The sequence below is a fragment of the Bubalus bubalis genome, chromosome 8, assembly GCF_019923935.1.
Source record: "Bubalus bubalis isolate 160015118507 breed Murrah chromosome 8, NDDB_SH_1, whole genome shotgun sequence".
NCBI lineage: Eukaryota > Metazoa > Chordata > Mammalia > Artiodactyla > Bovidae > Bubalus > Bubalus bubalis.
In genome coordinates, this window is record NC_059164.1 from 7099087 (window position 1) to 7122445 (window position 23359).

The window sequence follows — 23359 nt, forward strand, 5'->3', positions numbered from 1 at the left end:
ATCTCCACACTGTTCTCCATAGTGGCTGTACTAGTTTGCATTCCCACCAACAGTGTAAGAGGGTTCCCTTTTCTCCACATCCTCTCCAGCATTTATTGCTTGTAGACTTTTGGATCGCAGCCATTCTGACTGGTGTGAAATGGTACCTCATAGTGGTTTTGATTTGCATTTCTCTGATAATGAGTGATGTTGAGCATCTTTCCATGTGTTTGTTAGCCATCTGTATGTCTTCTTTGGAGAAATGTCTGTTTAGTTCTTTGGCCCATTTTTTGATTGGGTCATTTATTTTTCTGGAGTTGAGCTGTAGGAGTTGCTTGCATATTCTCGAGATTAGTTGTTTGTCAGTTGCTTCATTTGCTATTATTTTCTCCCATTCTGAAGGCTGCCTTTTCACTTTGCTAATAGTTTCTTTTGATGTACAGAAGCTTTTAAGGTTAATTAGGTCCCATTTGTTTATTTTTGCTTTTATTTCCAATATTCTGGGAGGTGGGTCATAGAGGATCCTGCTGTGATGTATGTCAGAGAGTGTTTTGCCTATGTTCTCCTCTAGGAGTTTTGTAGTTTCTGGTCTTACGTTGAGATCTTTAATCCATTTTGAGTTTATTTTTCTGTATGGTGTTAGAAAGTGTTCTAGTTTCATTCTTTTACAAGTGGTTGACCAGATTTCCCAGCACCACTTGTTAAAGAGATTGTCTTTAATCCATTGTATATTCTTGCTTCCTTTGTCAAAGATAAGGGGTCCATATGTGCATGCACTTATCTCTGGGCTTTCTATTTTGTTCCATTGATCTATATTTCTGTCTTTGTGCCAGTACCATACTGTCTTGACGACTGTGGCTTTGTAGTAGAGCCTGAAGTCAGGTAGGTTGATTCCTCCAGTTCCATTCTTCTTTCTCAAGATCGCTTTGGCTATTCGAGGTTTTTTGTATTTCCATACAAATTGTGAAATTATTTGTTCTAGCTCTGTGAAGAATACTGTTGGTAGCTTGATAGGGATTGCATTGAATCTATAAATTGCTTTGGGTAGTATACTCATTTTCACTATATTGATTCTTCCAATCCATGAACATGGTATATTTTTCCATCTATTAGTGTCCTCTTTGATTTCTTTCACCAGTGTTTTATAGTTTTCTATATATAGGTCTTTAGTTTCTTTAGGTAGATATATTCCTAAGTATTTTATTCTTTCTGTTGCAATGGTGAATGGAATTGTTTCCTTAATTTCTCATTCTGTTTTCTCATTATTAGTGTATAGGAATGCAAGGGATTTCTGGGTGTTGATTTTATATCCTGCAACTTTACTATAATCATTGATTAGTTCTAGTAATTTTCTGGTAGTCTTTAGGGTGTTCAATGTAGAGGATCCTGTCATCTACAAATAGTGAGAGTTTTACTTCTTCTTTTCCAATTTGGATTCCTTTTATTTCTCTTTCTGCTCTGATTGCTGTGGCCAAAACTTCCAAAACTATGTTGAATAGTAATGGTGAAAGTGGGCACCCTTGTCTTGTTCCTGACTTTAGGGGAAATGCTTTCAATTTTTCACCATTGAGGATAATGTTTGCTGTGGGTTTGTCATATATAGCTTTTATTATGTTGAGGGATGTTCCTTCTATTCCTGCTTTCTGGAGAGTTTTTATCATAAATGGATGTTGAATTTTGTCAAAGGTTTTCTCTGCATCTATTGAGATAATTATATGGTTTTTATTTTTCAATTTGTTAATGTGGTGTATTACATTGATTGATTTGCAGATATTGAAGAATCCTTGCATCCCTGGGATAAAGCCCACTTGGTCATGGTGTATGATCTTTTTAATGTGTTGTTGGATTCTGATTGCTAGAATTTTGTTAAGGATTTTTGCATCTATGTTCATCAGTGATATTGGCCTGTAGTTTTCTTTTTTTGTGGGGTCTTTGTCAGGTTTTAGTATTAGGGTGATGGTGGCCTCATAGAATGAGTTTGGAAGTTTACCATCCTCTGCAATTTTCTGGAAGAGTTTGAGCAGGATAGGTGTTAGCTCTTCTCTAAATTTTTGGTAGAATTCAGCTGTGAAGCTGTCTGGACCTGGGCTTTTGTTTGTTGGAAGATTTTTGATTACAGTTTCAATTTCCGTGCTTGTGATGGGTCTGTTAAGATTTTCTATTTCTTCCTGGTCCAGTTTTGGAAAGTTGTACTTTTCTAAGAATTTGCCCATTTCTTCCACATTGTCCATTTTATTGGCATATAGTTGTTGATAGTAGTCTCTTAAAAATATGGAACGCTTCACGAATTTGCATGTCATCCTTGTGCAGGGGCCATGCTAATCTTCTCTGTATCGTTCCAATTTTAGTATATGTGCTGCCAAAGCGAGCACTGGCCTGTTCTTTAACTCCTTTTTTTTGTTATCTTCAAACTCTAAGCTGTATTTAGAGCACTGCTGGAAGCATGAGAAGCCTGTCCTTATCAGACTGCAGGAACTGGAAATAGTGCTAGATTGGGACTCCTGAGGCATCTCCTACATGGGCACTGCTTCATCTCCATGTCAGCATATCTCAAAACTTCACGTGCAGCAGCATGGCCCAGGGGCTTGTTTGAGCTAATGTGGATTACTACACATCATCCCAAAGGTCTTCGTGTTAACAAGAGTCCCCAGGTGTAGCTCTTGGCGATCAATCCAAATCAAGAAACGTGGGGCTTCTGGGAGGAAGCGACCTGCACATGACTCTCCCTACTCTGTTTGCTGTCCAGTGCTCTGCTGCCCCGAGTCAGCCCCGGATTGGACAGGCATCGGCTCCAGGGGATGCTTGGCTCCGTGGGCACTTCCTCAGGCAGAGCTATCTCAGGGCTAGGTGGCACAGGGATGACATTTGAAGAACAGCTGCAAAGCACCTGGGGCAAGGAAGAGAATGGGCTAGTCCTCCAGAGGATGGCCCTCAGAGACCTACTGAGTACAACCTCCCTGGTCTCTTGGCCCCAAAGAGGAGAGGAAAAGCTGAATGAGAGGGCAGACACCTTCCTCCTCCTGAGCCAGGGAGTGTGGAGGGAGCAGAGGAGGAAACCGCCACGGCTTGGGCCCCTCTGCACCGCCAGAGCATCTCAGAACAAACACGGCCCCAGGGCCCCAGCAGCCAGAGAAACCCAAAGAGCAAAGACACTCAATGAATATAAGGTCGACACAGCTAGAACCAGTTTACATGGTTATGCTTCTTGTCATACATATTTCACCACAACAAAAAAAAGTCACTGAATGAATAGACACCTTGAACCAAACTAAATAAATAAAGTAACAGTGACTGAGACTCACACGCCTACACAGGGCTTTCTTTCTGAAACCAAGACATAGCGTTTTGAGCAAACTTCTGAGCATGAAAGGGAATGATTAACTTATGCACCACGATGCCAGACCTCACCTCTAGTAAACCAGGACATGGGGTCACCCCACTAGGGCATCCGGGACCCAGAGCAGGCAGTGAGGGCTATGGAGAGCCCTCAGCAGCACAGCTGTGCCCACTGAAGCAGGCAGAGGCTCTCCCCTGGCCCACAGCAAACGTAAAAGACAAGAATTCAGATGAGGAAGGAACGTTTCCAGCAAAATTAATGATCTCCAGCAGGATCTTAGTTCCACTCCCCACCCCCATATTTAGGTACACTCCTACTCTACTAAAACAAAAAGTAACAACCTGTAAAGTTGTTTTTTTCTGTTTAGTCTGAAATTAAAGACAAGTCCATTCTGAAGGAGATCAGCCCTGGGATTTCTTTGGAAGGACTGATGCTAAAGCTGAAACTCCAGTACTTTGGCCACCTCATGCGAAGAGGTGACTCATTGGAAAAGACTCTGATGCTGGGAGGGACTGGGGGCAGGAGGAGAAGGGGACAACAGAGGATGAGATGGCTGGATGGCATCACCGACTCGATGGACATGAGTCTGAGTGAACTCCAGGAGTTAGTGATGGACAGGGAGACCTGGCGTGCTGCGATTCATGGAGTTGCAGAGAGTCGGACACGACTGAGCGACTGAACTGAACTGAACTGAAAGACAAGTAGAAGGGAAATATGCAATCTCTGTTGGGTCCCCATCTGTAAATATGAGAAAATGAGCATCGAATATGTAGGCTCCTCTGTTTCATAATTTATGCAACATGAGAAATACCTTTGTTCTCATTTGAAAGACTTACTCTTAGAAATGGAAGAAAATATTAAAAGATCTCTAATTCTCAGACTCAAAATAATTTTGGAGTGTGTTACTTTTATGAAAGATTAATACTGTGAGAGCTGGAAGAAATGCTCACAAACAAACAAAAAAACCATAATTACCAAATTAATAACACAGCAGAGAAACTGAATTGGTATTGGCAACCAACTGGAAGCATTTCAGTGCCATGAGCCCAATGAAGAGAAATGCTCACCTGCTTGAGAAGAAAAGGTTAAGATGGGGCAGAGGAGAGGGAAAAACACTGAGTGGAGATTAATTGTATGTGATGCTTGATCTATTCAACATGCAAAGTTAAACGCAGAATAACCACAAAGCAACTGAGAACCTTCAGTCTTAAGAGAAACCTAAGAGCTGCCTAACAGAAACACAGTAGTAAGTCACAGAGTCAAAAGTAATAGAGAGCACTTGAGAGAAACAAGCTTCCCCTCTCCCAGGAACCTGGGGACTTTAGCCTGTTCTACTCACATGTGTGTGACCACCAAGAATGGTATCTGCCATACAGTAGGTGCATAACAGGGCTTCGGCCTGCAGTGCAGGAGACATAAGTTCGATCCCTAGGTTTGGAAGATCCCCTGGAGGAAGGTGTACCCACTCCAGTGTTCCTGCCTGCAGAATTCCGTGGACAGAGGAGTCAGTTGGGTTACAGTCCATGGGGTCACAAAGAGTTGGACACAACTGAAGAGACTGAGCATGCACACACAGATGCATAATAAATATTGTTGAATAAAAAAAGCAAAAGTGTTATGGGACTGTAAGTTAGCGCACATTTGTAAGGATGGTGGTGGCTGGTGGTGGTGGTGATGGTGGCTGAGTGGCTAAGCTGTGTCCCATTCTGCAAGCCCATGGACTGCAGCCCACCAGGCTCCTCTGTCCATGGAATTCTCCAGGCAAGAATACTGGAGTGGTTTACAATATCCTCCTCCAGAGGATCCTCCCAGTCCAGGGATTGAACCCATGTATCCTGCACCAGCAGGTGAATTCTTTACCATTGAGCCACCAGGGATAATTTGGTAATATCTTCCCTGAAATTATTGATGCTATCCTGGAAAAACTTGTGACAGAAATGTATGGTAATGGAAAAAATGGACAGTTGCATAAATCCAAAGTATTCCTACACCACTGTCCATAGTAGGAACACTTACCTAAATAAATAAACAAATCTATACATGCCCCCAAATAGAGACTGTTGACATAAATTACGGCCCCTCCAGGCAACATTCTACAGCAAGTCCAAGGAACTGGCACCACTGTACAAAAATAGATCCACAAATGCATTATCAAGTAGAAAAGCAAATGATGAACAGTGTTACAGTGTGAGCTCATCATTATAAAAGTAAAAATGCACGCATGTGTGCTAAGTAACTTCCATCTTGTCCAACTCTCTGCAACACTAAGGACTGTGGACTGCCAGGCTCATCTGTTCATGGGATTCTCCAGGCAAGAATGGGAGAGTGGGTTGCCATTTCCTCCTCCAGGGGATCTTCCAGACCCAGGAATCAAACCAGTGTCTCCTGTGTCTCCTGCAATGGAGGCAAGTTCTTTACCACTAGCACCACCTGGGAAGCCCAAAAGTAAAAATGCCTAGATTGAAAAATATTTTATGTAACAAGGGGTAGATGACACACCAACAGGTTTGCAGTAGATGGGGTTAGTAGGAACACGCATGATTTATTTTTAAATTTAGGCTATCCTGTATCTTATAATACTTGCTTCAAAAAACATACTTTGTAATTCAAAAGCTCAACATAGTTACAAGGTTGTATAGCTTATAACTTAGAGGGTTAAATAGTTATAGCTTATAATGGATATAACAGTTCAGTCACTCAGTTGTGTCCAACTCTTTGTGACCCCATGAACTGCAGCATACCAGGCCTCCCTGTCCATCACCAACTTCCAGAGCTTGCTCAGACTCATGGTTCATCAAGTCAGTGATGCCATCCAGCCATCTCATCCTCTGTTGTCCCCTTTTCCTCCTACCCTCAATCTTTCCCAGCATCAGGGTCTCTTCCAAGGAGTCAGTTCTTTGCATCAGGTGGCCAAAGTATTGTAGCTTCAGCATCAGTCCTTCCAGTGAATATTTAGGACTGATTTCCTTTAGGATTGACTGGTTTGATCTCCTTGCAGTCCAAAGGACTCTCAAGAGTCTTCTCCAACACCACAATTCAAAAGCATCAATTCTTCAGCACTCAGCTTTCTTTATAGTCTAACTCTCACATCCATACATGACTACTAGAAAAACCATAGCCTTGACTAGATGGACCTTTTTTGGCAAAGTTGTCTCTGCTTTTCAATATGCTGTCTAGGCTGGTCATAGCTTTTCTTCCAAGGAGCAAGCGTCTTTTAATTTCATGGCCGCAGTCACCATCTGCAAGTGATTTTGGAGCCCAAAAAAATAAAGTCTGTCACTGTTTCCATTGTTTCCCCATCTATCTGCCATAGAGTGATGGGACTGGATGCCATGATCTTAGTTTTTTAAATGTTGAGCTTTAAGCCAGCTTTTTCACTCTCCTCTTTCACTTTCATCCAGAGGCTCTTTAGTTCTTCTTCACTTTCTGCCATAAGGGTGGTTTCATCTGTGTATCTGAGGTTATATATTTCACCCGGCAATCTTGATTCCAGCTACTGCTTCATCCAGCCTGGCAATTCACATGATGTGCTCTGCATATAAGTTAAATAAGCAGGGTGACAATATACAGCCTTGACATACTCCTTTCCCAATTTGGAACCAGTTGTTGTTCCATGTCCGATTCTAACTGATGCTTCTTGACAGATTTCTTCTCAAGAGGCAGGTCAGGTGGTCTGTTATTCCCATCTCTTTCAGAATTTTCCACAGTTTGTTGTGACCCACATAGTCAAAGGCTTTGATGTAGTCAATAAAGCAGAAGTGGATTTTTTTTTTAACTCTCTTGCTTTTTCTATGCTCAAACGGATGTTGGCAATTTGATCTCTGGTTCCTCTGCCTTTTCTAAGACCAGCTTGAACATCTGGAAGTTCATGGTTCATGTATTGCTGAAGCCTGGCTTGGAGAGTTTTGAGCATTACTTTACTAGCATGTGAGATGAGTGCAATTGTGCAGTAGTTTGACCATTCTTTGGCATTGCCTTTCTTTGTGATTAGTATGAAAACTGACCTTTTCCAGTCCTGCAGCCACTGCTGAGTTGTCCAAATTTGCTGTCATATTGAGTGCAGCACTTTCACAGCATCATCTTTCAGGATTTGAAACAGCTCAACTGGAATTGAATCACCTCCACCAGCGTTGTTCGTAGTGATGCTTCCTAAGGCCCACTTGACTTCACATTCCAGGATGTCTAGCTCTGGGTGAGCGATCACACCATCGTGGTTATCTTGGTCGTGAAGATCTTATTTGTACAGTTCTTCTGTGTATTCTTGCCACCTCTTCTTAATATCTTCTGCTTCTGTTAGATCCATACCATTTCTTTCCTTTATTGTGCCCACATTTGCATGAAATATTCCCTTAGGATCTCTAATTTTCTTGAAGAGATCTCTAGTCTTTCTCATTTGATTGTTTTCCTCTATTTCTTTGCACTGATTGCTGAGGAAGGCTCAGTAAGATACAAGCTCCTCCTATACCGCTGAGGAGAGTGACAGAAATCTGAACACTTGGCCAGAGAAGGCATTATTAGACATTCGTCTTACAGATTTAAAGCATAGCATAAATGAGAGATGAGAGAAGGCAAATAAAGTACACAGCCAGAGAGGAGGACCCCACTTGGAAAGGACCAGTCAGAACAGACACAGAATCCTTCACACAGGCAGGCAGCAGAGCGGGCTTTCTGCTGGTCAAACCCAGACTCCATGGGGGAGGCAAATACCAATAACCATGGGAGATAGAAACAAACTAGTTTATTCTCAGCTTTCCCTTTTGGGCCTATATTTGTTTAAATCTCATTTCAAAATTGACATAAAGGTCAGCAGGCATGCAGAGCTGAGCTCATGAAGCTCAGTATTTTCATCAAGATGTGCATCTGACAAAAGCAAAGTGACCCAAACTCCTGGCTGCCCGCACCGTGCACAGCCCAATGAAGACGCAGGCTTAGCGGGGGCCAGGTGCCCCGAGCCCTGGTCTGCACTCCAACGGGACTGGGCTTTGCCTCCCGGAAGGAGGACGGGCCAGTCTTGGCGCTCAGTGTAAAGACACCATGGCGGGTGCCCAGCAACGATGCTCTGAACGCAATCTGGCAGAGCCAGCCCGCCCAGGACAAGGGTCTCAGGGGCCAGGGACACCTCTCGGGCCCCAATTCCACCTGAGTGAAACAGCACCCCTCGAAGCTCTGAGAAATTCCTACATAAACATATCTGGTGGCAACACTGGAACTGGCCTGAACATGCTGGCAGAAATAGGACCTATTCTGACTTGGAGCAGTGCCTGGACCCATCCTGCTCAGAGAGAAAAAGCCAGACATTTCTCTGTAGAGGGGCATGCACAGTTGAGGGCCGGTGTCTCGAAGCAGCCTTGAAGTGTGAAATATGCAATCCATATACTCTACTAAGGGCTTGCCAGGTGGCGCTAGTAGTAAAGAACCCTCCTGCCAATGCAGGAGATGAAAGAGATGAGGGTGTGATCCCTGGGTCGGGAAGATCCTCTGGAGAAGAAAATGGCAACCCACTCCAGTATTCTTGCCTGGACAATTCCATGGACAGAGGAACCTGGTGGGCTACAGTCCATGGGACCGCAAAGAGTCGGACACGACTGAGTGACTTAGCACACACGCACACATGTGCTCTTCTAAAGTCATAACCATCCTGGACCAGAAACAGCCCTCCCAGTCCTGTGGGCCTGTGGGTGGCTGTGTTCCCGACTCTCTGCACATCAGAAGTCATGGTCCTTTCCACCAAGGGGACTTGGCTACCTGGAGGGTGTGGGGGGTGGGCAGGACCCCCAGGGACACAGAGGTTGGACCAGGTCTGCCTCGTGTGCCCCTAGCATCTATCACAGGACGGACTTCAAAAAAGCAAAAGCTATTCAGCACTCACCCTCAAGTACACAGACCTCCAAAATGATAACAACTTGTGTATATTTGAAATTCTTCAAGAATCAGAGCTACCGCTATTCATAACCTGTCCAGATGTAATTTGGAAGCACAAGGGGGAAAACAAGGAAAGGTTCTTACCTGAAGAAGTAGGTCTCTGCCTTGTCGTAATGACCCAGCGTCAGTTTGAGGGGAGGGTAGTTGATGGGCAAAGGCCTGACCATGAACAAGGCCATGGCCAAGGCCACGAAGAGCACGGGTAGCAGCAGGTCGGAGACGGTGCCCTTCCAGGCCCGGACAGCGTGAAGAAGCCGCTTCCGCAGGAGGGCAGCTGTCTGTGCCAGGAGTAGGGGGCCACCCCGCACCAGGGGGGTGCCAGTAGGTGTGCGGTCTGCAAGGAGAGGAAGATGTGGCAGGTCTGAGTCCCTGGGATTCCTGTGGCATCCCTGACAGCCCCCACCCTGCTCTCATCCTGCAAGTCCCTGCACCAACAGTCTCAGGTGTTCCCTAAGTCAGGACACCCTGGGAAGTTTCACACACAGGCATCTCACAACATCAAACACAAGGACAGACATCGTGGTAGCCCCCCTTGGCTCCTGCAGCTGAAGGGGGGCAGGCAGATGGGAAAGGACAGGGAGAAAGGCTTCATGTTTATTCCTGCAGATTAAAACAAAGCCTGTGACATGAGCTTCATTTCTAAGCCACCAATGGAGGGCTGGGGGTGGCAGAGACGGCACTGCCCAAATGAGACGTCATCTCCAGGCTTTTTGCCTCTGTCCACACCCTGAGTCCCCACCCCTGGAAGCACAAGGGGGACAAAACTGGTACATTTCATTTTAGATCCAGGCAGCACATGCTTGCCTCCATCCAGGTCCCCATGAACCCCGCACCTGTGTCCCCTGCCCATCCAAGACATCCCAGGTGGGGAGGAGCCTGGGGCAACCTCTGGGGCAGCAGGGGGTCCCGGCTTCTAATTCGGCCCCTCATAGCCTGTCAGTCCCAGCAGTCCAGGCCTCCCTTCCTGACATGGTAGATCTGAAAATGGCCCTCCATGAACAGAGGGGCAAAATGCAGACCCAGGAAGTAGTGTGAGCTGGCGCCCTGGCTCAGTCCTTCACCAGGCTCCCTCTTAGGCTGGGCATCTGGGTCCACACCCCACAGTGAACCTGCCCCCATTCCCACAAGTGATGCCAGCAGCTGCGTCCAGCAATGAGGACACCAGGCAGGAGCAAACTGAGGCGCCCAAGGCCCGCTGTCTCCAGCTATGTCTAGAGGGCGATGCGGCTCAAACCACTGGCCAGGCCCATGGGCCCCCAGTGAGTCCTCCTAAGGCACGGTACTAGAAATGTGGATTTCTGAAAGAACAGATACGGGAGCTCCCTGGTGGCCTAGTGGTTAGGATTCTGGGCTTGCACCGCTGGCAGCCTTAGTTCAATCCCTGGTTGGGGAGCTGAGGTCCACAAGCCACGCAGAATGGCCAAAAAACAAAACAAAAAAAAGAACAGATATGGTAAATTGATCATACTGCTTATTAATACAAACATCAAATTGCTATATAGTTAATAAAAGAGCAATGAATAAGCTTAAAGTCCTAGAGAAAATATTTCTGCAGAAACTACCATTTGAAAGATAAATGGTTGATAATGGCATTAAGAACAGAGATGCAAAGGCATGCAGGTGGAGGTGTGGAACACAGGTTGGGAAAATCCCTCATCTGCAGGTCCTCAGTGAACACCAGGGCGTGGCAGGCTTGGGTGATCTGATTTCTGGCCTCAAAAAAAGGCGTAAAGTAGGGACTGAGATAAAAGTATGAACAATCCAACGCAACGTAAACACGACAAAACAATGCACGTGGAGCCCGGGCGGGGCTGAAAGGGTTGGTGCCAAGGACACAGTCTTGGGAGGTTTAAGAGGAAAGTGCAGAAGCAGAATCTTTAAGACTCCGGAGATGTCTGAAAGAAAATGTGGATGTTTAAAGATGAACATGACATACTAACCCTCAAGGTATATTCTGTGTGAGATGCAGAGTATATGTGGCCAGTGGCAGCGGTGCAGCTTAAAGATTAATACGCAAAGCAGAAACAGAGACACATGGACGTCCCTAGTGGTCCAGTGGTTAAGCATCCACCTGCCAATGCAGGGGACACAGGTTCGACTCCTACTCAGGGAAGACTCCACCTGCAACAGGGCAACCGGGTCTGTGAACCACACCCCCTGAAGCTGAGCTGGAGAGCCCACACACTACAGCTACTGAGGCCCGTGTGCCTAGAGCCTGTGCTCTGCAACAAGAGACACCACTGCACTGAGAAGTCCACGCGCTGCAACTGGGGAGAGCCCGTGCATGGCAGTGAAGACCCAGTGCGGCCAAAAATTAATTAATTCAAAAACTGAGTATTGTTCTAAAAAGAAAAGAAATAGAGACAGCTGTAAAGAACAAATATATGGATACCAAGTGGGGCCCAGGGAGCGGGATGACTTGGGAGACTGGGATTGATATATACACACCACTATGTATACAATAGGTAACTAACGAGGACCTGCTGTACAGCAGAGGGAACTCTACTCAGTGCTCTGCGGTGACCTAAATGGGAAGGAAATCCAGAAAGAGGGGCTATATATATCCATATGGCTGACTCACTTTTCTGTACAGCAGACACTGACACAATAGTGTAAAACAAATACACTCCAACGAGATAAATAAATCTTGAATATAAAATAAAGATAGACGCTGACTCATGGAGCTCTTTACCAGCCACTTGAAGGATTACAGATCTTTACTGGACTGGAGGTCCCATGACAGGGTGCACATTATGATATAAAGTAATATTTTACTGTAAAACAAGGAGCATTCTCTAACAAGGGTGGGCGCTGTGTGGTGGAAACAGCAGTTAACACTTTTGACTACATATCAGATTCTCCAGGGGAACTTTTTGAAGAATGCTGATGCCCAGGTCCACCTCCAACAGAATCAGATCTTCAGACTCACAGATAAAAAGACTCAGAAATTTAAAAAAAGAAAAACTTCCCAGAGGCTCCTGATGTTCAGCTGGGTTTATGAATGGCTGATATAATGCACAACCAATGGGGATTCATATGTAACTCATGAAGCAGTTATTAAATGAGCAGATGGAAAGATTCTAGTGCTAGAAAAAGGTGTATTATTAAGCTAAATATGATCCTTTCTCACATAAATACAGATGTGAATATAAAACACCCCCTTCCCAATCATTTTAGGAGATTCTGGTGTGGAATAATACTGATGCTGGGCATTATGCGTGCAGATCTATTAGGATAATTATGTGAATTATCTAGCTCAAGCTGAAATAACTGAGATGTTGCCGGTTGCCAAACCCCTAGATTTCCAAAACAATTGCTGAGATAATTGCTTGATGTTCACAGCCTTGGACTCAGGAGCTCTTTCTCTGCCAGAACAGAATGCCTCATTCTTTCAATTCAAACCAGAAGTCACTGGTGGACCCTGGGGCTTGGTCTCTGCCACGCCTCTGGACACTGTCCACTGGGAGTCACATCCCTTGGGCCAGCCTCTAAGGAGCATCCTCTGAGTGCATGTCTGGACACCACAACTGCTTCCATACTGTGCATCTTCTCACACACACGCACCTTCTCACACATATGCACCGCAGGCCGTGACTGCAAACACCTGTTCACGTCACAAACGGTCTGTCTATGCAGCAGATGCTACAAAATGGAAAGAGGATGTGACTACCTGGGTGTTGGATTTCGCTGGTGATGGAGGAGCTGGACCCGAATCAGAGAATGGCCCTGTGCCCTCTGGCCATCACTGTGGGGTGGTACAGCCTCATCTTTTAATCCACGTAAATTAGGATTTGAATCCAATCTCAGCCAACAGGCTGTGTAACTTCTGGAAACTTACCTAACCTCTCTGAATGCCATTTCCCTCAGTTGTAAAATACAGACTTATAGTATTTTACCTTAGTGAGGATTATTATTACCACATTTATTAAACTACCAATAATAGTAAATGCTCATCAGACAGCCCCAATAAGTCTGCAGAGAAAGATGTTCCTTATATTAATAAAAATGAATTTTCCCCAGCTTCCCATAATCATTAATTGTACATAAATGGAAAAAATAAAGGGCTAAGATTCTGAAGCTAAGAGAGCTGATGTCATGAATCAACACCATTCAAATATTCATGGCTAAACTCATAAAAGTATTCATATGAATAATTTAACAGACAAAACTGAAATACTGGGCCAAACTGTTATGAATTGTCTCATTTGACTTATGAGTCCAATTATATCCAAGGACTCCCATTACACCCATAATTATTCACCCTCATTTACCCTGACTATCATATTACTTAGGTAAGATGTACAAAGGGTTTTTTTTTTTTCTTTTTTTTGGGTCAGATGGCTTCGGTTGTTGAAACATTAATGCCTACTAAGAAATAACTTAAAAGGTCAAGGACTCTGCATACACCCCAGAGTGTGATCTCCACATCACCAAGTTCATCCAAATATTCTCAAAGAATTTAAAATAAAGCATTACAAATGTAATGCCTTTAAATCAATTTTCTAAAAATGAGTACTCCAAAAGAAAACTGGGCTAACAGCGTATCTGAATGTGCAGGTCATTAAAAATACTACAAAATAGTAAAAATATGCTTACTGGGAAATCAGATATTTTCACAGAAGAAAATTTATCTGGAAAATAAGTTTTCAGATGATCAACATGGTAAGGATTAAAAACAAGGTGAATCCCTACCATCACTGAGGGTTTTAGGAAATTGGCCTCATCAGCAGCAGTGCTGGAAGAACAGACCTGGCCAGTCTTTCTAGGGGAAACAAATATGAGCCCCCTCTGATCAGCTTAATTCCAATCCAAGAGTGGGATTAGTCAAAAAAGCAAGAGAAATTCATCAAATAGAGCAAACAAGGCGGTTTGTTACATCCTATAGAAAACAGTAGCAAGAAGCTGGAAACAAATGTCTGACATACAGGGATGAACTCAACAGTTGATAATACAACCATGCAGTGGAGAAAAACCCATTACAACATAACACATGGAGAATAAATTGCTACTGTTTTGTGTATATACCTCAGTGAAAAGTTGTCTTTTATGAAGTGCTACACTCTATACATTATTTGAATTTGACCAAGTGATTTTTTTTTTTAGATTCAAAAAGCTGAAGTGCTATATACATTTTCAATCTACTTACTAAAGATTTGTAACTCCTTGTGCAGTAAGATCATGCTACGTCAACTTTCTTCTTCACAGTTTCTGGGTTTGAAACAGTGAATATTCATGCATCTCGTAAGCTTACAATCCACGGGGTCTCAAGAGCTGGACATGACTTAGAGATGAAACCACTACTAATCAATAATTATTTTGTAAAGACTGTATATTTATCTGGGAAATGAGGTATGATTTTACGAAACAGAAATAGTATCTTTCTTTATTCACTGAGTTCAAGAATTTTACAGTTCAAGTGGATCTTAAATATAGTAATTCAAACATTTCACTTACTTATAAACAGACCCAGTTCAAGAGAAATTGTGAAGGAAAGTTAAATTTGGGAGAACAAAGCATGGACTTTATTATGTATAAGTGCTTTGCTAGACCCTTAGGTTGTCTCTTTGAATAAAGTCCTCAAAGCTTTTAGTCCTGTAATAGAGTCAAATGTAACAAAACATGACAATTAACCAAGACCAACACAGTGTACTCTGTTCAACAGTGGGTCAGACTTCTCAAAAGAGCTGTCACTGCCAGAAATTCAAGGAGTAAAAAATGTTCTCTGATGGGTACAGAGGGGTGCCTGGTGTAGGAGAGGACCTCCAGGGAGGAGAAACGAATTCTGAGACAGAAACATGGTAAGCTGGGTATTACGGATGTGGCCAGCCCTCCCTATCTGCCTCAGATCAAAAATATTCAAGAAAAAATGTTCCAGAATGTTCCAAAAAGCAAAACTCAGATTTGTCACACACTGATAACTATATCACTGCAGATGGTGATTGCAGCCATGAAATTAAAAGACGCTTACTCCTTGGAAGGAAAGTTATGACCAACCTAGATAGCATATTCAAAAGCAGAGACATTACTTTGCCAACAAAGGTCCATCTAGTCAAGGCTATGGTTTTTCCAGTAGTCATGTATGGATGTGAGAGTTGGACTGTGAAGAAAGCTGAGTGCTGAAGAATTGATGCTTTTGAACTGTGGTGTTGAAGAAGACTCTTGAGAGTCCCTTGGAATGCAAGGAGATCCAACCAGTCCATTCTAAAGATCAGTCCTGGGTGTTCTTTGGAAGGAATGATGCTAAAGCAGAAACTCCAGTACTTTGGCCACCTCATGCGAAGAGTTGACTCATTGGAAAAGACTCTGATGCTGGGAGGGGTTGGGGGCAGGAGGAGAAGGCGATGATAGAGGATGAGATAGCTGGATGGCATCACCGACTCGATGGACGGGAGTCTTAGTGAACTCCGGGAGGTGGTGATGGACAGGGAGGCCTGGCATGCTGCAATTCATGGGGTTGCAACGAGTCAGACATGACTGAGCAACTGAACTGGACTGAACTGAACTGATAACTATATAGGATTTACATTTGTATCAGGTATTAGAAGTAATCTGTAAGCATGCGTGCTCAGTCACTCAGTCATGTCCAGCTCTCTGTGACCCCACTGACTGTAGCGCAACAGGATTCTCTGTCCATGGGATTTCCCAGGTGAGAATACTGGAGTGGGTTGCCATTCCCATCTCCAGAGGACCTTCCTGACCCAGGGATCAAACCTGTGTCTCTTGCATTGGCAGGCGGATTCTTTATTGCTATACCACCTGGGAAGCCCTGGAAGTAATCTAGAGGTGATTTAAAAACATAAGAGGGTGTGCGTAGATTATATGCAAATACTACACCATTTTACAGAAGAGGCTTGAGCCTCTGGGGACTCTGCTGTCCACGGGGTCTGGGAACCACGCCCACCCCTTGGACACGGAGGGACAATGATGTTTTCTACTGCACCCCGGTCATGACCTGGGATTTCAAAATTATTAGCAGACAGTAAAAAGCTTACACCATTTCATCTGTTCTCACCAGTCCAAAAACTAGAATCAGTGAGCTGTATGGAAAACTAACAGTGCTGGATGGTTCCTGGGGGGTATATGCTTTCAGTTAACCCGGTGGACACCTGTAGATGGGCATTAACATTGAAAACATGTCACAGGGACACAGCTTCCAGCATCGGGCCCCAGAAACCCCAGCCTCACGTGGACACACTGACCTTTGGGCAGGGGTTGTCCCACCAGTGACCCTGTTCAGAACACAAAAGATGCAGCTGGGGTGGTTCCCAATCCTGTTCCATTAAAGACTATAACTGTACGACATTTATGCAAATTCTGACTGAATTATGAATAAGAATTCATACCATTTAAAGAAGAAAACTAACAAAATAAAATATCCTCCAATTAAGAAATGAAGGAAAGCGGGCAACAGGGGTGGGAAGGAGAGAAAAAGAGAAAATTGAAAAAAGAATGAGGAAAAATCTAAAAGGAAGTTTTGTGACACATTACAGGCTTATTAATATGACATAAAACCCAAAATACATTTACTTCTTAAATGTTAAACATGATAATATAAAAATATATAAAACGTAAAACCATGTAAGTTACTGTGGCTTTTGTTAACTATTCTTTTATAAAGCAAATGCAATATTATGTTGAATTCTTTAAAAAGCTAACAAATAGAGTCTATTTTATCTAAACTGTTTTGAAAATAATTTCACAACTCTATTTTACCCAAATTTTATAGCACTTTACCTGTTCGTTTCTTGTAATAACCATACTATTTTCTTAGACATGATTTTTCTTTAAAAAAAGAAAAAAGTAGGTGATAGAATAACTTTCTACATGACAAGCCACTGAACACTCCAGTTTCTGTACAGGTATATATCCTTGAATTGGTTCTTTAAAAAGCACTATGACTGGTGAAAAGATGTTCAACATCGTTAAATGTTCAGTTCAGTTCAGTTCAGTTGTTTAGTTGTATCCGACTCTTTGCGACCCCATGAATCGCAGCACGCCAGGCCTCCCTGTCCATCACCATCTCCCTGCGTTCACTCAGACTCATGTCCATCGAGTTGATGATGCCATCCAGCCATGTCATCCTCTGTCATTCCCTTTTCCTCCTGCCCCAAATCCCTCCCAGCATCAGAGTCTTTTCCAATGAGTCAACTCTTTGCATGAGGTGGCCAAAGTATTGGAGTTTCAGCTTTAGCATCATTCCTTCCAAAGAACACCCAGGGCTGATCTCCTTTAGAATGGACTGGTTGGATCTCCTTGCAGTCCAAGGGACTCTCAAGAGTCTTCTCCAACACCACAGTTCAAAAGCATCAATTCTTCGGTGCTCAGCCTTCTTCACAGTCCACCTCTCACATCCATACATGACCACTGGAAAAACCATAGCCTTGACTAGACGGACCTCTGTTGGCGAAGTAATGTCTCTGCTTTTGAATCTGCTATCTAGGTTGGTCATAACTCTCCTTCCAAGGAGTAAGCATCTTTAAATTTCATGGCTGCAATGTTAGAGAAACACAAATCAAAACTACAATCACACCTGTCAGAACGGGCATCATCAAGAAGTCTACAAACAATAAATGCTGGAGAGGGTGTGGAGAAAAGGGAACCCTCCTACAACTGCTTGTGGGAACGTAACTTGGTTCCCACACTATGGAGAACAGTATGGAGGTTCCTTTAAAAACTAAAAATAGAGCTACCAAATGACCAGCAATCCCACTCCTGGACACATTTGCAGAGAAACACGCAGTTTCAAAGGCTTCGCGCACACCAATACTCACTGCAGTATTTACAATAGCCAGGACATGAAAGCAACCTAAATGTCCATCAACAGAAGAATAAAGATGTGGTACGTATATACATGGGATGTGACTCAACCATAAAAAAGGACGAAACAATGCCAACTGCAGCAACACGGATGGGCCTAGAGGTTGTCATACGAAGTGAAGTAAGTTGGACCAAGACAAACACTGTGTGAAGTCACTTACATGTGGAATCTAACATATGAAACAAATGGGGGAGGAGCCAAGATGGCGGAGGAGTAGGACGGGGAGAACACTTTCTCCCCCACAAATTCATCAAAAGAGCATTTAAACGTCGAGTAAATTCCACAAAACAACTTCTGAATGCCGGCAGAGGACATCAGGCACCCAGAAAAGCAGCCCAGCTCTTCGAAAGGAGGTAGGAAAAAAATATAAAAGACAAAAAAAGAGACAAAAGAGGGAGGGATGGAGTTCCGTCCCGGGAAGGGAGTCTTAAAAAGAGAGAAGTTTCCAAACACCAGGAAACCTTCTCACTGCCGAATCTGTGCCGAGCTTTGGAAGCACAGAGGGCAACATAAAAGGGAGAAAAAAAATAAATAAACAATTAAAAATCGCAGATTGTGAGCCCTACGGTAACTCCCCCAGCGGAGAAGCAGCGCAGACACCTGCACACGGCATTAGCAAGCGGGGGCTGGGCAGGGAAGTGCGGCGCGGGCTGTGTCCCTTAGAGTAAGAATCGGCCGGAATGTCCTGAGCGCTATCTGAGCGAAATAATTTGGGCTAGCAAACCAGACTGTGGGATATCTACCACGCGAAAAGCCAGCCCTAACCTAAGACACCGCCAGGCCCGCGCACAGAACAAAGGACTGAACAGAGATAGCCGGTTGCAGACCTTCCCCCTCCGGTGACAGGCAGCCAGAGCCGTAAGGGGGCAATCGCAGCCCAAGAGAGACACTATCTATAAAACTGTAAGCAGGCTTCTTTGCTAACTAAAACTTCTTGGGGGTCTGGACGGTCAACATCTGCCTGAGAAGGTGTGCCGGTTTTACACCCAGATAACCGAGTGGCGGGGAGGCGATAAGTCGCAGCATTGGCGCCCGCCAAACACATCACCTGAGCTGCTCGGATCTGGGAAGAACACAAAACGCAGGCCCAACCGAGTCTGCGCCTCTGAGGACTACCCGAGTGCCTGAACCTGAGCGGCTTGGACCTGGGAGCTCAGCCCAGGGCCGGCCTCTGATTGTTCCCAGCGGAACAACCTAGAGCCCGAGCAGTGTGGGCAGGGAGGCTACACGCGCAGTGAGCGGGGGCAGACCCAGTGTGGCTGAGGCACTGCGAGCGCACGCCAGTGTTATCTGTTTGCAGCATCCCTCCCTCCCTCCCCACAGCGCGGCTGAACAAGTGAGCCTAAATAAAATAAAAAAAATAGTGTCCTCCACCATCCCCTTTGTATCAGGGCGGGAACCAGACACTGAAGAGACCAGCAAACAGAAGAAGCTATAACAGAGGGAAACGCCTTGGAAGCTACAGGCCATAGATTAAAACCCTGTGGTTACTACGGAATACATAGGATCTTGAGAAATATAAGTCAGACCAAGGAACTAGCCAAAAATGAACTGAACCCACAATACTCACAACAAAACCAGAGAAAGACCTAGATATATTTTTACTATTTTTACAATCAATCTTTCTTTCTTTTCTTTTTTTTAATTAAAAAAAAATTTTTAAGTCCTCTATTGTCCTTTAATTTTCACTTTTATAACTATTACTTTGCAAAAAAAAAAAAAGACCCTATTTTTTTTTCTTCTTCAGCAAACTTCATATATATATTTTATAATTTTTGACCGTGTTTTTTTTTTTTTCTTTTTAGTCTTTTCTTTAACATTGTATTTTTGAAATTCCAAACTCTACTCTAGATTTTTAATTTTAGCCTTTTGGTATATGTTATCAATTTTGTACCTATAGTTTTTTTCATAATTTCTGTGACTTTTTTTTTTCCTCTGTTTCTTTCTCTTCTTCTTTTGTATAACATCATATATCTGCAATTCCAAACTCTACTCAAGATTTTTAATTTATGCTTTTTGGTATTTGATATCAATTTTGTACCTGAATTTTCTTTATAATTTTTGCGACATTGTTTTTGTTGGTTTGTTGGTTTTCTCTCTTTATTTTTCTTCTTCTTTTTTTTAACATTGTATTTTTGAAATTCCAAACTCTACTCTAGATTTTTAACTTTTGCTTTTTGGTATTAGTTATCAATTTTGTACCTGTAGTTTCTTTATAATTTTCGCGACCTTGTTTGTTTTTCTTTGTTCGTTTTTTCTCTCTTTCTTTTCCTTCTTCTTTTCTTTAACATCGTATTTTTGAAATTCCAAACTCTACTCTAGATTTTTAATTTTAGCCTTTTGGTATATGTTATCAATTTTGTACATATAGTTTTTTTTTATAATTTCTGTGACTTTTTTTTTGTTTTTCTTTTTTTTCCCCTCTGTTTCTTTCTCTTCTTCTTTTATATAACATCGTATATCTGCAATTCCAAACTCTACTCAAGATTTTTAATTTATGCTTTTTGGTATTTGATATCAATTTTGTACCTGTATTTTCTTTATAATTTTTGCGACATTGTTTTTGTTGGTTTGTTTGTTTTCTCTCTTTATTTTTCTTCTTCTTTTTTTTTTTAACATTGTATTTTTGAAATTCCAAACTCTACTCTAGATTTTTAATTTTTGCTTTTTGGTATTAGTTATCAATTTTGTACCTGTAGTTTCTTTATAATTTTCACAACCTTGTTTGTTTTTCTTTGTTCGTTTTTTCTCTTTCTTTTCCTTCTTCTTTTCATTAACATCGCATTTTTGAAATTCCAAACTCTACTCTAGATTTTTAATTTTTGCTTTTATGTATTTGTTACCAATTTTGTACCTTTAAGAACCCAATCTTCAGGACCCATTTTTCACTAGAGAACGAGATTACTGGCTTGACTGCTCTCTCTTCCTTTGGACTCTCCGTTTTCTCCACCAGGTCGCCTGTATCTCCTCCCTAACCCCTCTCTACTCTACCCAACTCTGTGAATTTCTGTGTGTTCCAGACGGTGGAGAACACTTAGGGAACTGATTACTGGCTGGATCTGTCTCCCTCCTTTTCATTTCCCCCTTTTATCCTTCTGGCCACCTCTGTCTCCTGCCTCCTTCTTCTCTTCTCTGTATAACTCCGTGAACATCTCTGAGCGGTCCAGTTGTGGAGTGCACATAAGGAAATGACTACTGGCTAGCCCACTCTCTCCACTATTGATTCCACCTCATCTCATTTGGGTCAACTCTAACTCCCTCCTCCCACTTCTCTTCTCCATGTAACGCTGTGAACCTCTCTGAGTGACCCTCACAGTAGAGAAACTTTTCATCTTTAACGTAGATGTTTTATCAATGGTGCTGTATAGAAGGAGAAGTTTTGAAATTACTGTAAAAATAAGACCGATAACTGGAAGTAGAAGGCTTAAGTCCAAACCCTGACTCCAGGGAACTCCTGACTCCAAGGAACATTAATTGACAGGAGCTCATCAAACGCCTCCATACCGACACTGAAACCAAGCACCACACAAGGGCCAACAAGTTCCAGGGCAAGACATACCAAGCAAATTCTCCAGCAACAAAGGAACACAGCCCTGAGCTTCAAGATACAGGCTGCCCAAAGTCACCCCAAAACCATAGACATCTCATAACTCATTACTGGACATTTCATTACACTCCAGAGAGAAGAAATACAGCTCCATCCACCAGAACATCGACACAAGCTTCCCTAACCAGGAAACCTTGACAAGCCACCTGTACAAACCCACACACAGTGACAAAACGCCACAATAAAGAGAACTCCACAAACTGCCAGAATACAGAAAGGACACCCCAAACTCAGCAATTTAAACAAGATGAAGAGACAGAGGAATAGCCAGCAGATAAAGGAACAGGATAAATGCCCACCAAACCAAACAAAAGAGGAAGAGATAGGGAATCTACCTGATAAAGAATTCCAAATAATGATAGTGAAATTGATCCAAAATCTTGAAATTAAAATGGAATCACAGATAAATAGCCTGGAGGCAAGGATTGAGAAGATGCAAGAAAGGTTTAACAAGGACTTAGAAAAAATAAAAAAGAGTCAATATATAATGAATAATGCAATAAGTGAAATTAAAAACACTCTGGAGGCAACAAATAGTAGAATAACAGAGGCAGAAGATAGGATTAGTGAATTAGAAGATAGAATGGTAGAAATAAATGAATCAGAGAGGATAAAAGAAAAACGAATTAAAAGAAATGAGGACAATCTCAGAGACCTCCAGGACAATATTAAATGCTACAACATTCGAATCATAGGGGTCCCAGAAGAAGAAGACAAAAAGAAAGACCATGAGAAAATACTTGAGGAGATAATAGTTGAAAACTTCCCTAAAACGGGGAAGGAAATAATCACCCAAGTCCAAGAAACCCAGAGAGCCCCAAACAGGATAAACCCAAGGCGAAACACCCCAAGACACATATTAATCAAATTAACAAAGATCAAACACAAAGAACAAATATTAAAAGCAGCAAGGGAAAAACAACAAATAACACACAAGGGAATACCCATAACGATAACAGCTGATCTTTCAATGGAAACTCTTCAAGCCAGGAGGGAATGGCAAGACATACTTAAAATGATGAAAGAAAATAACCTACAGCCCAGATTATTGTACCCAGCAAGGATCTCGTTCAAGTATGAAGGAGAAATCAAAAGCTTTTCAGACAAGCAAAAGCTGAGAGAATTCTGCACCACCAAACCAGCTCTCCAACAAATACTAAAGGATATTCTCTAGACAGGAAACACAAAAACGGTGTATAAATTCGAACCCAAAACAATAAAGTAAATGGCAACGGGATCATACTTATCAGTAATTACCTTAAACGTAAATGGGTTGAATGCCCCAACCAAAAGACAAAGACTGGCTGAATGGATACAAAAACAAGACCCCTACATATGTTGTCTACAAGAGACCCACCTCAAAACAGGGGACACATACAGACTGAAAGTGAAGGGCTGGAAAAAGATTTTCCATGCAAATAGGGACCAAAAGAAAGCAGGAGTAGCAATACTCATATCAGATAAAATAGACTTTAAAACAAAGACTGTGAAAAGAGACAAAGATGGACACTACATAATGATCAAAGGATCAATCCAAGAAGAAGATATAACAATTATAAATATATATGCACCCAACACGGGAGCACCGCAGTATGTAAGACAAATGCTAACAAGTATGAAAGGAGAAATTAACAATAACACAATAATAGTGGGAGACTTCAATACCCCACTCACACCTATGGATAGATCAACTAAA

General features: G+C 42.8%; 1 protein-coding gene and 1 non-coding gene across 2 annotated transcripts in view; both read right to left on the reverse strand.

The window, feature by feature from the left end:
- LOC102406543 (ATP-binding cassette sub-family A member 13) overlaps positions 1-23359 on the reverse strand; it is a 206996-nt gene that overhangs the window by 130923 nt on the left and 52714 nt on the right. The window contains exon 6 of the mRNA XM_025291966.3: positions 9323-9572. Within this exon, the coding sequence (XP_025147751.3) occupies positions 9323-9572 (250 nt within the window). The remainder of the gene's footprint in view (positions 1-9322; positions 9573-23359) is intronic.
- LOC112586719 lies at positions 2245-2351 on the reverse strand. Its single transcript, XR_003111205.1, has one exon. It is a non-coding gene; the product is annotated as a U6 spliceosomal RNA (small nuclear RNA).